Source organism: Ambystoma mexicanum, chromosome 4q (genome assembly GCF_040938575.1).
Source record: "Ambystoma mexicanum isolate Mex_15411 chromosome 4q, UKY_AmexF1_1, whole genome shotgun sequence".
In the NCBI taxonomy this organism is placed as follows: domain Eukaryota; kingdom Metazoa; phylum Chordata; class Amphibia; order Caudata; family Ambystomatidae; genus Ambystoma; species Ambystoma mexicanum.
The window spans coordinates 1,189,086,539-1,189,103,495 of NC_090928.1; the positions used below are offsets into that span (position 1 = coordinate 1,189,086,539).

A 16,957-nucleotide genomic window follows, 5' to 3' on the forward strand; every position below is an offset into this window, starting at 1 on the left:
AATCCAGATTGTGCCAGGGACAGTAGGTACAGCAACAGATCGTCCGGTCGGATGGTTTGGGGTTGCAGTCGCTGGCTTCTGCACCACCATTGAAAATGTTTCCACTTGCTCTTGTAGCATTTCAAGGTGGACGGGTCTCTAACCTTGGCCAGGACAGCTTAGCAGTCTTGCGGAAGGGACAGTGCCCTGAACTCTAGTAAGACAGGATGCAGGTCGTCAGATTGAGAGAGGCCGGGTTGTGGTGCAGTACTACTCCCTGGTTCCTGGACAGGAGCGATTGGTGAGGAAGCTGCTTGATGGATGGGCTGACGAGAGGGCAAGAGGGTCTGAGTAGCAAAACTGTCTCGGTCATGTAGGAGCCACTAATATCAGTGTGCACCCGTACAGTCTGAAGGTGTGTAGAACGCGAGGCACCAGAGGAATGGGGGGAAATGCATAAATAAACTTTCCTTCCCATGAAATTGCAAAGGCGTTTGCCAATCTCTCCAGATGGGGAAAGCAGGTAGCAAAGGTTTTGCAGCGTCTATTCTTGTGGGTGGCAAAGAGGTCGATCACGGGAGTACCCCACGTTTGAAACAATAGGTGTAGCTGGTTGCTGTGCAGTTTCCACTCATGGCAGGAGCATATCCATGCAAGGTTGTCTGACCAGTGCTGTAACTGGGACCGGTGCAGGCAGACGTTGCAAGGTTGCTACCAGAGTGGTGAGAAGAGATTAAAGACATGGGGTCTCATTATAATGTTGCTGGTCTGGAAAGAAGGGTGCCGGTAAGCTCACTGGCACCCTTGTTTCCAGACCGACACACTACAAGTCTGCCTGCCGGAGCCACTGTACCCGACAGGTCTGACCCTACCGGATGCAGCGGTCATGGTAGGAAGACTTGTCACAGGGATACCAGAACCATTGCTAACGGTGCCGGTGCTCCCATGTCCCCACTTGTGGTTGTTGGAGTAGTTGTTGACAACGTGGTAGTCATAGCCGATAACGGTTTAGTTGACGATGAAGTAGTTGTGGTCATCAACTGCTTGACGGTTGTGATGAGGTGGTCATGGCCGTAGACAGTTTTGTTGATGGTCGCTGTGAGACAGTCGTGGTCGTGGACCGTGTTGACGGCCTCGGGGTAGACGACCTGTAGTGAGACTTGGTCATTGACAATGGCGTTTTCATTGCAGATTTAGACGACGAGGAGCTTGTTTTTGTCCCTGAAGATGAAGAGTGGCCCCCAGATTTGGACATGGACTTAGGGGACGTTACATCCTTGGGCGATGGAAGGAGTTTCGGCTCTCATCCACTGCTGACACCCCTTCTGCACTGACCTGTGCTGAAGACCAGTCCTTGTGCGAGGATCTGGGCTCGTCGGCTGAGAAATCCTTGTGCCTTTTCTTGGAGTCCTGGACTTCGTGCGACCTAGGCCTCTTGCTAGAGGTGGTTCGCTGGGCTGACCTGCCCCAACCTAACGAATCATGACTCTGTACTGAAGCACAGTCAGGTGCCCCACCGGCGTCCTCGAGCCAAGCGACGAGATGAGCAGTGACGATCCCTCCGTATCTTGTTGGAGAACGACGGGCAAATGTTGCAGTCCTGCATGACATGGTGTGGATGAAAGCGCTATAGGTAGCGGTCTTGGTGATCCTCTATGTAGACATTCTTCAGTACACAGAAGCACAGGCCTTGAATAGGCCTTGTGGATTCCACCATGAGGTACGCCCAACTACGCAGCTGAAGCTTCGACGAAGGATACCGGCGGGGGGATGTTCAATTTTTTCCATAGAAAAGTTGAAGAGATGATTTTTGAGGATTCCCTACAATAAATTGTGGTAAAAAAAAATCTAAAAATGGCCAACAGGGGAGGAGCTAAGGGAGGTGTTCCTATTGGCTTTGGCTGTGGGCAGTATGACCAAAAATGACTGCAATATAGCATAAAAGTGACCGAAAGTTTCAGTTTAAGTTTAAACTGCTCTATGTTTCCGAGGATTCCCGGCCTGATGATGGAATATTCACAGCATGTGAATCTATGAAAGATCCAATGGTGGAGAATCTTGGATTCCGCAAAATCATGCAGCGAAACTCGAAACGGCGACGCTCTAGCATGGTATCCAAGGTTTCGGCTGGTTAGTCCATTGAATGGCCGAGGGATACATTTTCGAGAAAGTTTACTTGCAGGGTTACCACGAGGCATCGGGAGTGATTAGTCCCACCACTCCAAAGGTTCAAAGCACCTTCACAGGTCTTCTGAGATCTAGCGCAAAGGGGGGCTCAACTGAGGCAACAGCGGGATTTGGGTGCCAGCCCTCATCAGTGTTTCTCAGGATCGTCCTTTGTTCTGCTTGGCTCTTCAAGATACTTGGTTCCTTCTACAGACTCGTGCGACTCGGTTGCTGATCTGCTGGAATGGACACAGGACCCCTCCTCATATCCGAAGTCAGGTGAGTGCTCGCACTTGGACCACCAATGAGAAGATCTGCCCCATGCATGCATGCCAGCGGCGGTCCAATATGGGTATTCATGCTTTCATGCACACCAGACACCCTGTAATCAGTAATGTGGATTGGGACCTGGTAGTCCCAGCCTACTTCCTGGTTGCCTACACACGTGACCTGCAGGGACCCGTGGTAGAATCGGTTTTCATATGCAACTGCATACCCAAAAAAGGAAGTACCGCACTTGGAAAGGTTGGGGGAAGTTGAGAGGACAAAATGGCCAATGGAACAGACAATAGATCTCACAGTACAGCCATATTGAACACAAGACACAGTCTTGGGCCAAACACAATAAACGCGGTATGGCGTGGTAAAATGTTACACAAATATAAGAAAAGCTACTGCTTCTACCAGTCTGTCCCAAGGCACATTGTATAATCACCAAAAATTCCTTATACTGTCTTTAGGGCTATAAAACAGAATGGCCCCATCACGCAATATTTTAAGGTACTTTACAGAATAAAAATGTTTTACCAACAAGAAGCAATTAAGTTGTTCGACTAATTGAAACAAAGTTTCCTGAAGGACGTGTCAGTTTCCCTGTAACAATGAGCAGAGAGGCTCATGCAGGGAAGCAGAAGTCTTAGTTACTTACCTGTAACGGTATTTCTCCAGCATTGGTATCTTTCATAGATTCACATGCTTGAATATTCCCCGTCGTCAGACTGGGAATCCTCAGTGATAAATTAAATAATAATAATAATAATAATACATTTTTTTTAAAATATATATATATATATATATATATATATATATATATAAAAATATACACACTGCCACCCAGCAGTGCATGTACACAGCCCATTATAGCCTATGAGCCACTTCATTGTGTAGTCCCTCCACCTCACTTTGGTCCTTTATGGCCCCAGCCAATGAGGTGGCAGGGCTTAAGCTCCGCCCCCGGCAGCCATCTTCAGATTTTGAACCATAGAGATTACAGTATGATGGATGCCGAGCATAGGAGCAGCCTCTCAGGGGAGGCAGGCGGGCGCATGTGAATCTATGAAAGATACCAATGCTGGAGAAATACTGTTACAGGTAAGTAACTAAGACTTCTCCAGCATTGGATCTTTCATAGATTCAGATGCTTGAATAGAATACCAAGCAGTTAAAACATGCCACCATAATAAACAGATATGCATAATTACAGAAAAACATATTTCTGATCAAACCTTTACCATGCAGCAACACAACGGTTACATACTTCGGGAAAGGTGGGAAAGGAGGCTGGTCCTACCTTACACAAAGAGATGGCGGAGCACTGCCTGTCCAACTGCGTTTTCTTTGTTGGTATCTTCAGTCAGGCAGTAGTGTTTCGCGAAAGTATGTAGAGTGCTCCACGTGGCAGCTCTGCATATGTCTTTCAAGGACACCCCTGCGTGGAATGCTGTTGACGCTGCCCTTCCTCTGGTGGAGTGAGCAGACGGCGGTCTAGTTAAAGGGTCGCCTTTCAACTGATGGCAGTGGGTGATGCAGGACGATACCCAGCGTGCCAGACGTTGTTTGGATATATGTTGGCCCTTGGTACGGCCAGAGAAAGAAATGAATAGCCGGTTTGAGGAGCGGAACTCCTTGGTTCTTTGCAAGTAAAACTTCAACACCCTAGAAACGTCTAGAGTGTGTAATGTCCTTTCTGCTTCCGAAGCGTGATTCTGGAAGAAGGTTGGTAACACAATGCGCTCAGTGAAGGACATCTCCGAAAGTATCTTGGGGAGGAACTTCGGGTGAGGCCTTAAGATGACGCGGTCCTTCTGGAACAAGGTAAATGGAGGTTCCGAAGACAAAGCTTGCAACTCACTGATCCTTCTGGCCGATGTGATGGCTACCAGGAAGGATGTCTTCCAGGACAAGAACTTCATATCGCATCTATGTATGGGCTCGAAGGGAGGTTGCATGAGGGCCGTTAAGACGGTGTTGAGGCTCCAGTCCGGAACTGGTGTAGGTGTAGGCGGATAAGTACGCATCAGTCCTTTCAGGAAGATCTTGATCGCTGGTAAGGAGAGTAAGGCTTGCGTCTCCGCGGTTACTGTGTAGGCCGCTATGGCTGACAGATGGACCTTGATAGAGGACAGTGAGAGCCCTGATTTAGCCAGGTGCAACAAGTAAGGCAGAATTTGATCAACCGAGGCCGTGAGGGGATCGATCGCATCGGTCTCGCACCATTTGGAAAACCTGGTCCATTTTCTGGTCTAGGTGAGTTGCGTGGACGGGGCTCTAGCGGCCCTGATGATATCCCAGCATTCTGATGGTAACTTTAGGTGCATTAGTTTACGCTGCTCAGGAACCATGCCTTGAGGGACAGGCTCCTCGGGTCGTGGTGGAGGACCTTGCGGTTCTGTTGTGTCAGTAGATATTGATGTGATCTGAGACGAATCGGGGTTTTGCAGGATAGATGTCTCAGCGTCGGGTACCAGACTTGCCGTGCCCAATCGGGTGCAATAAGAATCAAGGAACAATCCTGTTCTTTCACCCTGCGAAGTACCCTCGACATGAGGGGAATGGGTGGGAAGGCGTAGAGGAGCTTCCCCGACCAATCCACTGAGAACGCGTCTCCCAGCGATTGGTGCTCGGGGTATCTTGACGCAAATCTCTTGCATTTTTTGTTGTTCCTGGTGGCGAAAAGGTCGATCTGCGGATGGCCCCATAAGGCAAAGATCTGTTGGGTTTCTTTTTCGTCCAGCTCCCACTCGTGTGACGCTGTGTATTCTCTGCTTAATCTGTCCGCTAGGACATTGTCCACTCCTGGAAGGTGCTCTGCCCTGATCTGTATCCCGTAGCGCAAGGCCCATGCCCATAGCTGTTGGGCTTCTTGCGACAGAATCTGAGACCTCGTGCCTCCCTGCTTGTTTGTATAGTGCATGGAGGTCGTGTTGTCTGTCTGGACTGTAAGAACTTGACCAGCTATAACCGGTAGGAAGGCTTTCAGCGCCAACCTTACGGCCCTGAGCTCCAACACGTTGATGTGGAGTTGGGACTCTTGTGCCGACCAAGATCCCTTGGTTTGGAGGTCCGCAAGATGAGCGCCCCAGCCTGATAAGGAAGCGTCCGTCTGCAGCAGGAGGGTCGATGTCGGTGCTTGAAACGGCATTCCCTGTAGAAGATTCCTCGGAGCGTTCCACCATCGAAGGGCCTTGTGCAACGTCGATGGAACCTGGACAATGTCTTCCCAGTATCCGAAAGCTTGTTTCCATTGGTGGTCCAGAGCTTCCTGAACCGGCCTCATGCGAAGCCTGCAGTTCGGTATGAGGAATATGCATGATGACATCATGCCCAATAGGGATTTGTAAGAGCGCACAGATGTTGTCTCTTTCTGTAGGAAGTTCGAAGTTAAGCGTAGAATCGCTGCTATTCTCTCTGTGGATGGTCTCACTATGGGAATGCTGGAGTCTAGCTCGGCTCCCAGGAAGAGAGCTACCTTGCTGGGGACGAGGCAGGACTTTGTCTGGTTGATGGAGAAACCTAACTCTTTTAGGAGGTTCACCGTCCTTGACACTGCCGAACGAGCCTTTGCAGCTGAACTTGCCTTTATCAGCCAATCGTCCAGGTATGGAAAAACGTCCGTTCCTGCTCTCCTGAGACTTGCCGCTACCGGTGCCAGGCATTTCGTGAAAACTCTTGGCGCCGATTTTAGGCCGAACGGAAGCACTTGAAACTGAAAGTGGAGCCCTCCCACTGTGAACCTGAGGAACTGCCTGTGTGCTGGATGGATCGGGATGTGGAAATAAGCATCCTCCAAGTCTAAAGTGGCCAAGAAGTCGTGCTTGTTTAACCAAGGTAGCACCCCTTGTAGAGCCACCATCTTGAAAGTTATGCGCTTGATGAACTTGTTGAGCGCCCTCAGGTCCAAGATGGGTCTCCATTGACCGTTTTTCTTTCTGACGAGGAAGAATCGGGAGTAAAAACCTTTTGCCCTCTGAGAATAAGGAACTGGTTCTACTGCTGCCTTCTGGAGCAGTTTTTGCACTTCGGACATGACCTGTTTTAGCATATGCACTCTGCGAGATGTTGGAGGCAGGGAAGGAGGTTGGTCCAGAAATTCTAAGGTGTGACCCTTTCGGATCACCTGTAACACCCATTTGTCCGTTGTAATTGACAGCCAGCGCTGGAAAACTGGCTCATCCTTCCCCCCACCGGGGCGTGGCGAAGGGTGGGGGGAAGATTGGTCGTCAGTTCTGCTTGCCTTGCGACTTCCCTTGGGCGGAGCCACGTCTGCCTCTATGGGCGTATCTGTTGGATGACTGATATTTATTGCCTTGGTACGTGCCGCCTTGTGCTTTCTGACCATAGGAGGAGGAACGACTGTATCCCCTGAATTTAGAAGATGAACCTCTAAAGGGACGAAAAGACCGATGGTCCTTACTTTTGTCCTTTAAAGAACTGATGGCTCTGGCTGTGTCAGTGTCTGTCTTGATTGCTTTCAAATGGTCGTCTATCTTTTTCCCAAAAAGATCTTGACCGTCAAATGGCATGTCCAGAATCTGCGCCTGAACTTCAGGTCTAAAGTTAGTAGCCTTCATCCAGGCCTGCCTTCTGAGCACTGTACCGTGCGCCATCTGCCTGAAGCCTGATTCGGCCACATCAACTGCCGCGTCGATCATGTGATCCGATGTTGCTTCACCATCCGCGATAATGGATTTTGCCTCCTCCTGGAGCTCCGGTGGTAATTGTTTCGCCAAGTTAGACATGCGGAGCCAAAGCTCGCGATCGAATCGGGCGGTCATGGCCATTGCATTACCCGCTCTGATTGTAAGTGATGCAGAAGATGAAACTTTCCTGCCCATGGCTTCCAATTTGCGTCCGTCCTTATCCGGTGGTGCCGACAAAGGTGAGGAGGGGTTGGCGAGTTTCTTTCTGGCCGCCACTGTAATAACTGAGTCCGGTTTCGTATGACCCCTTAAACAAAGCGGTGCCGAATCCGGAGCTTTATATTTCTTTTCTGGCCTGGACACCAACGCCGGAGTCGATAAGGGCGTGGATAGGATCTTGGATCCGGAATCCCAGATGGTATCGAGGAGGGGAATTGTGGTCACTGTCCTCCTTCGTTTGTCCCTGTGCTCATAGAGCACTGATTGCCTTTCCTCCGAAGAAACCTGAATTTTAAACAGTTCTGCGGCTTTACCTATTATGGTGTGGAAAGAAACGAGATCATCCGGTGGTGAGGCCTTGCCCGGCGAGTCTCTCCTCCTGGGCTTCTCGACGACGTAGTCATCCCAATCACTGTGTGCGTCTGGCTCCTGAGTTATTTCTCCTTCTTCTGGTTCCGAAAATTCACCAAAAGGATCCTCCTGCCAGTCTGATACCGAGATGGTGGACGGTACCATGGTGGGATCTACGTCCGGAGATCGCGGTCTGTGCGATAACTGTGGTGACGGGACTCTTGTAGGTGAAGCACTGTAGGTGCTGCTCCTCGGTCTTCGAGCAGGGGATCTCATCCGTTTTTGCGGTCTACTCCTGTAAGGAGAGCAACCCGATGTGCCTGGAATCGGGGATGACTCTCTAGGAATGGGATTAATCGGAACTTGCTTCTCCCTTTGCCGTTTGTAAAATTCTTCTACAATCCTCTGCACAGATAACATGAGCACCGGGTCATGAGGATAATCGGATTCTCCCGTGGACGGGTGCCAAGGAGGGCTGTATTGTTTCGGTAAGGGACTGATGGACTCTTCCACCACTTCTGCATCAGAGAATTCTTCCTGAAGAATTATATCCGGAAGTTCTGCAATGTGCCCCAAAGGTGAAAATTGCTGCACCAGAGGTTCAGTTACAGTATTCTTCTCAATGATATTGCTTGTAATGACAGGAACTTCAAGAGTAAGAGGCAGTAATTCCTCTGTAACTGCCGAAATTTGCGGTGCCTCTGAAGGCGTTATGGATGGTGTTATTCTCGTCGACGACTGAGATTTTCCCGTCGACGAGGGCTTCGCCGACGACTGAGATTTTCCCGTCGACGACTGAGATTTTCCCGTCGACGAGGGCTTCGCTGTCGACTGAGATTTTCCCGTCGACGACTGAGATTTTCCAGTCGACGAGGGATTCGTCGTCGACGACTGACATTTTCCCGTCGACGAGGGCTTCGTTGACGAATGTGGAGTGTGCTCCGTGGACGACTGCGTCATGGATGAATGCTTCGTGGATGAGTGGTGTTTCTTGCTCGTCGACGATTGCTTCGTGGTCGACATGTCCGATGACGATGATCTAACTGTCGACGATGTCTTAAGCGTCGTCGTCGTCGATGCTGGTTTCGTCGACGGTATGGCCGATGACGGGCCTTTACCTTTCCCTTCATTCGTGGGCGGTTTTGCAAACTCCTCCTTACCTCTGGAGGCAGATTTTGCTGACTTTTTCTGGCTTGAAAGGTCAACTGGAGGCAGAAAGGGTATCAATTCCAGCTTCCTCTTTTTGGATTTGGGAGAGGAACTCCTTTCCACTGAAGAGGCCCTTCTCTTTGAAGTTTGCCTCTCAGATGGAGTGCTGGATTGGACAGGAGCTGTTCTGACAGACTCTTCGTCCGAAGATTGATCCCTGGATTCCAGGTATGAAAGGAGTCTTCTATGCCTGTCATGAAGGGTCTTGGTGGAAAAAGTTTTACAAATCTCGCATTTTTTAATGTCATGTGGGTACAGACAATAAATGCAATGCTCGTGGGGGTCCTTGTAGTAAACCAATTTCTTCTTGCACCTCGTGCAGTCCCTGAACAGGGAAGGCTTCCTGACAGCCTGAGGTGCCTCCATTTCTGAAGAGAAGTTCAGTCGACGATTTTGAGAGGAAAACAACAAGTTTTGCCACCAAGGTTAATTGGAAAGAAAGCCCCTAGGAAAGGGAACAAGATGGGATATATTTTACAAATATATTCCACACAAAAGTAGAAAGAATTTGGAAAAGCTCAGAGAGCTTGAGGATTCCCTGTGTCTGATAGACTGCGGTGAAAAATCTGAAGATGGCTGCCGGGGGCGGAGCTTAAGCCCTGCCACCTCATTGGCTGGGGCCATAAAGGACCAAAGTGAGGTGGAGGGACTACACAATGAAGTGGCTCATAGGCTATAATGGGCTGTGTACATGCACTGCTGGGTGGCAGTGTGTATATATATATATATATATATATATATATATATATATATTTTTTTTTTTTAAAATTATTATTATTATTATTATTATTTAATTTATCACCGAGGATTCCCAGTCTGACGACGGGGAATATTCAAGCATCTGAATCTATGAAAGATCTAATGCTGGAGAAGCCTACATTGTACTGTGTAAAGTTTAGGTCAGATTCAAAAAGATGAACCAAAATGTTTGGTGTTCCATAAAAATGGAGGCAAAGTTGTTAAAAGACAAATCTTTCTAAATTTCTAAAGAGGAAGCACGCTTGAGCTTGCTAAGTACCGGCTTCTGATATTGTACTACTTATGTTTGAAACATGTGGTAAGGACGGCTCCTACATGATATGATATGATATGATATGACATGGCATTTATAATGCGCTTATAGACAAGGTGTTTCAAGGCACGAAACCAGTTGAATTCATTGAGTGCAACTGAACTGGGTCATAGTAAAATTTGCTGTAACTTAAAAGCTTGAGTGGAGAGTATCTTCCATTTTACATTACTGTCTAAAAATCCAAAAAGAACAAATGCATGGCACATTCAAATTCAATAAAGTAATCCAAAGACATGGGCCTCATTACACGGTAGGCGGTAGGGATTTAACGTTACCGGTATCCCCATGCGAATTACGACCAGCTCACCGCTATTAGCGGCACCGCTAAGTACGGTGCCACTAATAGCGGGCAGCCGTGTGCGCGCGACCCTCCATCCCGTAAATAACGCCATGCCGCTAATAGCACACCATCACAAGCGGAGCGGACATGCCAATAGCGGCATGGTAAAGCCCCCCTAATCCCTTACCACCATGGCGCTAATACCGGCATTGCGAACCACCCGTTAAGAGAACTGAGCAGTGTTCCCACCTTCCACAGGTGGACACAATCAGCACATGTGGAGGCAATGGAGACTCTGGCAGCACAAAAGGAGCACACCACACCCCTTCCCACACCCCTTCCCACACCAAGATGGTCCCAATACTAGCAGCATTACATGGGCTGGAGGACATGATTGCAGTGCAGCAGCAACTACAACAGGCAGCACAGAGGAGACGCAGGAGGAGGAGGAGTAGGAGGGCAAGACAGGCACAGCAACCACCACCACGGCACCTAGTCATACCACAGAGGCAGCCACCAATCCCCAGGATCAGAGCCAGTCCATTTAACCTAACACCCTGTACCGTCTGGACCGGGATACCATCACCAGCATCGTGGACATGATACATGATGACATTGTGAGCCTCATAGACATCAGAACTGCCATCCCCCCTTTACTAAAGGTGGTGACCGTGCTCCACTTCCTGGCCACAGGCACCTACCAGCATACAGTGGGGCACATGCATGGCATCTCACAACCAGCATTCTCACGCACGCTGAATCAGGTACTCGATGCCCTCCTGAGGCATGCACCGGAACACAAATTCACACCACAGACTGCTGAGGAGATTGCAAACACTAAAGTTGGCTTCTATGCACTGGCAGGCATCCCAAGATGCATTGGGGCCATCAACTGTACCCATGTGGAATTGGTGGTCCCACATCACAATGAAGTTGTCTACCGAAACAGGAAGCAATTCCACTCCATCAATGTCCAAATGGTATGTGACACTAACAAGATAATCACACATTGTTGTGCCCGTTTCTCCAGATCAACCCATGATTCCATGGTCCTGCGGAACTCAACCATCCCACGCTACATGGAGCGACAAGCCGGACAACGTTCATGGCTACTTTGTGAGTAGCAGGGCAAGCACATGGCAGTGTGAAGGGGGGGAGAGATACATACTCCATCTGGGTGTAGCTTGTCGTCCGTAGGACAAATGGACATACACATGTAGGCCCATGTCCATCTAGGAAGGCCGCAATCTACCTGAGATGAACCCACGTGCAAGTATAAGCTACACAACATAGCGAAAAATCTAGGCCTAGAAACATTAAGCAACCATCCACATCCACACTGCACAACATTCAACACCACAAAATACACAAATCTCCTACATGCCGTCCAGACAGTCATACAGAATCAGCGCTGCACAACCACAATAATGCAATGTTCCCTTGAGTGCATGCAAAGGGATCACCCCTACCCATGGCATTGTATCACGCACCTATAGCACCACTGAACTGACGCCTCTCAGCATGGCAACATAAATGTATGAATGGCACTACACTAGCAGTGTGGTAACAATTCTGCCTGGGGCCAAGGACATGTAAGACCGGGCCTCACCCAGGACATGTCAATTACTTTAGGAGGCATTAATGGGGCATGTTCACTTGCATGGTCGAGCTCAACTTTGCACATTGCAGTCACACAGACCATCTGCATGCATGCTGCCAATTGTGGACTTCAATCACAATGCAAAGTCAATTTGTGTGATATGAACAGGCCGCTCTTGAGGTGAACATTAACCAGACCCCATTCTTCCCCCCATACATGTGATGCCGGCTATCCCCTGAAGAGGTGGCTGCTTACCCCTGTACGGAACCCACAGAACAGGCACGAAGAGGACTACAATCGTGCACATACTGTACCCGCGTTGTGAACGAGCAGACTTTTGGCCATTTGAAGACACGGTTTAGGTGCATCAGCAGGTCTGGTGGCGCTCTCCTGTATGGCCATGAGAAGGTGGCCAAGATCACCATGGCATGTGTCATGCTGTGCAATATGTGTATCAGACGGAATGTGCCACTGCCCCCGGACGTAGAAATAGAAGCACCTGATGAGGATGATGATGGTGATGAGGACGGAGTTGACGGGGATGCAGGTCATGCAAGATGGGATGGCCAGGAGGGACCTGCTGTGAGACAGCATCTGATCAACCAAATATTCTGAGTTACAATTTTTCTTTTTGTGGGAATGGATATGGGCAGTTATGCACTGGTGTCTGTTTGGATGCGCACAATGGACCCTGTCGCCAATAAAACACACATACACAATGAAGAAGTCCAAGCCTGTGTATGGATCAAACACCAGTGTATTGAGAAATGTAAAGATGTAAAAGTGCATGTCCCCAAACATCCCACCACCCTTCCCCCACCCCCCACAGCAGTGCAAAAACACCCTTCCCCCACCCCCCACAACAGTGCAAAAACACCCTTCCCCCACCCCCCACAACAGTCCAAAAACACCCTTCCTCCCACCCCCCACAACAGTCCAAAAACGCCCTTCCCCCCCACAACAGTGCAAAAACACCCTTCCCCCCCACCCCCATAACAGTTCCTCATGTGTCTGCCACAATGTTTTCGTCCAGCCATACACGCGGAAGCTTGACCATGCACTCCCTATTCGCCATTGCCACCACCAGCATTGGGAGGCTGCCTAGACGTGAGCCTGGTGGTGCGTGAGGAGCGGCGGAGGGGGCTTGTCTGCCTCGAACTGGTGGATGAGGAAGTGGCTGACTGTCCAGGTGGTGGTGGTGGTGGGAACTGGCGGTCCATTGCGTCCGCTATCCGTGTGAGCACCTCCCTAAGTCGGACAATCTCCCCACACAGCCTGTCTGTACAGGCCTCCATCCCCTCCCTAGAGTGCCTTGCTGACTCCGCAATCTCCGCCCTGAGACAGGCAGCCTCCTCCACATGCTGCCCAACCAGCACAGTTATTTCCTGTTGCCGCTGGCTGATGCTGGCCAGGTCGAGGGCAGTGTTGCATTCTGGTGGTGTGGCTGCTGTGCCCTCTGATGCAACCAGGTCAACAGGTGAAGCCACCGGAGGGCTACTAAAACCTCCCATGTTGTCCTCGCCAGTGACACTAGACCCAGGTGTCTGCTGTGGTGATGCCTAGGGAGTTCCAGGGGGGGTTGGGGTGTGCATCTCCATGTGGAAATCGGTCGTATCCTCCACATCTGAGAGTGGTGCGGTGGCTGCCGCCTCTCCTGCGGAACTAGTTGCAGCTGAGGGTGGGCCCTCGATGGCTGGGATCGGTGGTGGGTTCACCTCCAGAGGTGGGGCAGTTGTTGGTGGTGTGGACAATTGCATCTTGGCAGTGGCGCTCCAACAATGTTTGCCACTCTGCATGTGGACTCTTCTACCTTTGCCCCTTGATGTCGTGGGGGTGTCCTCTGTGTCCTGTGCCCTTGATTTTTACTCGCAGGGGGTGCCTGAGATGCAGTGCTAGCATCCTCACTGTCTGTATGTGAGCCTGTCGGGGACAAAGAGGGGGATGGCATTGGTTACGGTTATATTTACTTAATGCAGTATACATCAATAATGCAGTTGTTGGCATTTTGACTTCATTGTTAAGGATGCAGGTGATGTGTCAGTTCAGTGGCTCATCCATGCATGGTTGTGTGTGGCACTTGTCTCTGGTGATGTGTGCATGTGTGTGTGTTTGGGTTTGACACTGACATAGCAAGGGTTGGATGCATCTGTGGATGTTTGGCCATTCATGAGATGATTCTGGCCTCACATTTGGGGGGACCAGTAGATTCACATTGCATACTTTCATGTGTACACTCACCTCCATCTGAAGTGGTTGCCATGCCATGCTCCATTGTCCCGATTCCCTCCATGGATTCCACTCCAATGAGGTTGGCACAGGTCTCTTCCCATTCCTTCAATTTCATAGGGAAATCAGATCCACCTGATGTGGCAATGTTGTGGTTTGCTGATAGGCTGCTTCTAACCCGTAGTCGGAGATCATCCCACCGCTTTCTGCATTCACGCACATTGCGGGTGGTGGTGCCCACAGCACTGACTTTCAAGGCAACCTCAGCCCAGATTGCCTTCTTTCTGATTAGTGTCTCACGACGAATGTCGCTGGCAAAGACCACAGCGGCATTGGCAGCAAGGGTCTGGGTGAGCATCATTAGCTCCTCCATGGTGAACTTTCCTTCCGCTGTCGGTCGGTAGTTTTTTTTTACAGCCTTAGGCATGTCGAGGGTGTCCCTGTGGATTTCCTATTACAAACTACTCAGAACAGGTCCAGGGGGTAGAGGATGGCAATGGATTGTGTTTTTAAAGATGGCCGCCGTACTCTTTCCCATTCCTGTGCGATGACGCTATTTCCGGTTCCGCTATTTAACGGTCACCGCTAATAGTGGTGACCGCTATTTGCATGTAGCGTGAGGGCGGAGGTGCTATCTGCACTTTCGTCGAAGCCGGTAAGGGACTTTTTAGGGACTTTAGCGGCATGGCGGTGGGGTCATTACTGGCATGGCGCTATGCTCGTGTCCATGTACCCATAATGGTACGCTATTAGCGCCCTCTTGCGAGGATGGACACGTTAATAGCACCATGCCAGTAATTTGCAATTTTTACCGCACAACGTGTAATGAGACCCCATGACTGACAAATACTTGCATTGCTCAAGATGATACATCTATATGCCCTTAACTCTCTAGACTTGAACGCAGCCACCGGGCCTTTAGAAAGAACCTTAAAACCCACTTGTTTAAATAATTAATATCAGACCCCTGGACGACCCATTAACTCAGGTTAGAGTGTTTAATTTTGTCTGTTTCCTACATGTTTTGTGTATGCGCCCGATGCCTGCAGGCTTTCGGCGCTTTATAAACATGTAAAATAAATAAAGGAATAAATAAAAAATAATACCTTTTTTGTAGCTTCAAGTTCTGCAGTAAAATGATGAAGTATAACTCCAATGGTATTTGCAACTTCTGATTGAAGACATGGAATGTTTAACTTCTGAAATCTACAAAACAGAGTAATTTAGAATATGCACGCTCTGCAATACAACACATGAATCCACATTTTTCCTGATATGTGGCGTTTTACTTAATAAAAACTGAAATTCACACTTATCTTTGTAATTATGTATCTTTGAGTTTCTTGGCCTGAACAAGTAGACAAACAAGTTACTTACGCCTGGTAACGTTCTTTCGACTGGATGTTCCTCCCACATATTCCTCATCTTTGATATATTCAAGTCTGCTTCGAACTTGCTTCAGAATTTTTTTTCATAGGGTCGAGGGGCATGCATCAGCGAATCTTGGTCCTCAACAGTCTCTGTAGCGTCCCTCATGACGTTGATGCCGGTATACAGTGGCACGCACGTTGACCGTTACCTCAGTTCCGTTTTTTAGGCATTGCTGTGTGCTTCAGAGCTACTCGCCTCAGCGATTAAATTGTATTTTACTTCGCTATGGCCTCCACACAGAAGACGGACTTCAAGCGGTGTTGAGACTGTGGGGCCAAGATGTCGATCACAGACACCCATTGCATGTCAATCGATGACTGCTAAGGCCTTGCGGGAAAGGAAGGGGAAACTCGATGCAGGTATGCCCTCCTCCAAAACCCGGCCTTTACCGGTTCGAGGCGGATATACTCTGCTGACTCGAGAGATGTCTCTCCTGTAAAAAAACGCTCAAAACATAGACGTTCGAGGTCTAGTCCATGACACTCGTCCGCCTCATCCCCTAAAAAAGGTAAGAAAAGGCTCTGCAGGTCCTTGTCCTCGTCTTTGTCTTCCTCTTCTGAAAGAGTTACTTTCCCAAAAAATAACTCGACTCCAGCGGAGTTAGGAAATATCCACTTAAAAATGTAAAACATTTTTAAAAAACATGCTCCTCCGAGTGTGCCTCTAAAGGAGTCCAAGAAAAGTGGCCACCCCTCGGAGTCTATTGAGACCGGTAGGGAGTCCCGTTTGTCCCCTTCTCACACACCTAAGAGCCAGAGACGAAAGGTTCCTCAACATAAATCAAAGGTATCTTTATTTACGCACAAGAAAAAGCTGGTGTCTGTTACCTCGAAACATTCACTAAAGGCATTGAAGCCTTCTTTGAAGGAATCGAAACGTGTTTGTCACCTGAACCTTCGAAGCATATGATACATATTGAGCTTTCGAAGCAACATAAAGTGCCGACGCATTGGTCTACAGTTGCGAATAAGCCGTCAAAGCCTTTGACGCCTTAAGCTTCGTCAGAGCATTCTTTGCTCTCGAAGACTGCAAACTCTATTCCTGATGATCCGAAATTCTTCCAACCTATTCTAAGACCTGTTTTCTTTAGACATATGGGTTAAATCTTTGGCGATGACGAGGAGGAAGAGGATCAGCCCCCTTTTGGGTATGAATATGGAACTCCAAACGTTCCAGATGAATTAATTTCAGATGAGTCCAAGATGCAGAATCTTGTGGAAACATTAAAGGAAACCAGTAGCTGGGAAACATCACCAGAGACAGAATTATTTGGTAACGCTGAAATATCTGGTTATACTGATCCTTCTTAAACGGTGGGTTTTGGTAAAGTAAATATCTGGGATGGAACAGACCTGCAGCTACTGTGGAGACTGATGACCTCACTGATATCTTAAACAGTGGGCCAATAAGGGAAGCTGGATTGCCATTTCATGCAGCCTTAAGAGTATGGGTAATGATTCTATTCCATCTGTTAATAAGTTATTAACAAAGAAATACAAGAATGC

At 48.9% G+C, this 16,957-nt stretch overlaps 1 protein-coding gene across 1 annotated transcript in view; it reads right to left on the minus strand.

Moving 5' to 3' along the window:
• DNAH8 (dynein axonemal heavy chain 8) overlaps window positions 1-16,957 on the minus strand; it is an 8,835,797-nt gene that overhangs the window by 7,119,562 nt on the left and 1,699,278 nt on the right. Inside the window, exon 15 of the mRNA XM_069608756.1 lies at window positions 15,128-15,227. Within this exon, the coding sequence (XP_069464857.1) occupies window positions 15,128-15,227 (100 nt within the window). The remainder of the gene's footprint in view (window positions 1-15,127; window positions 15,228-16,957) is intronic.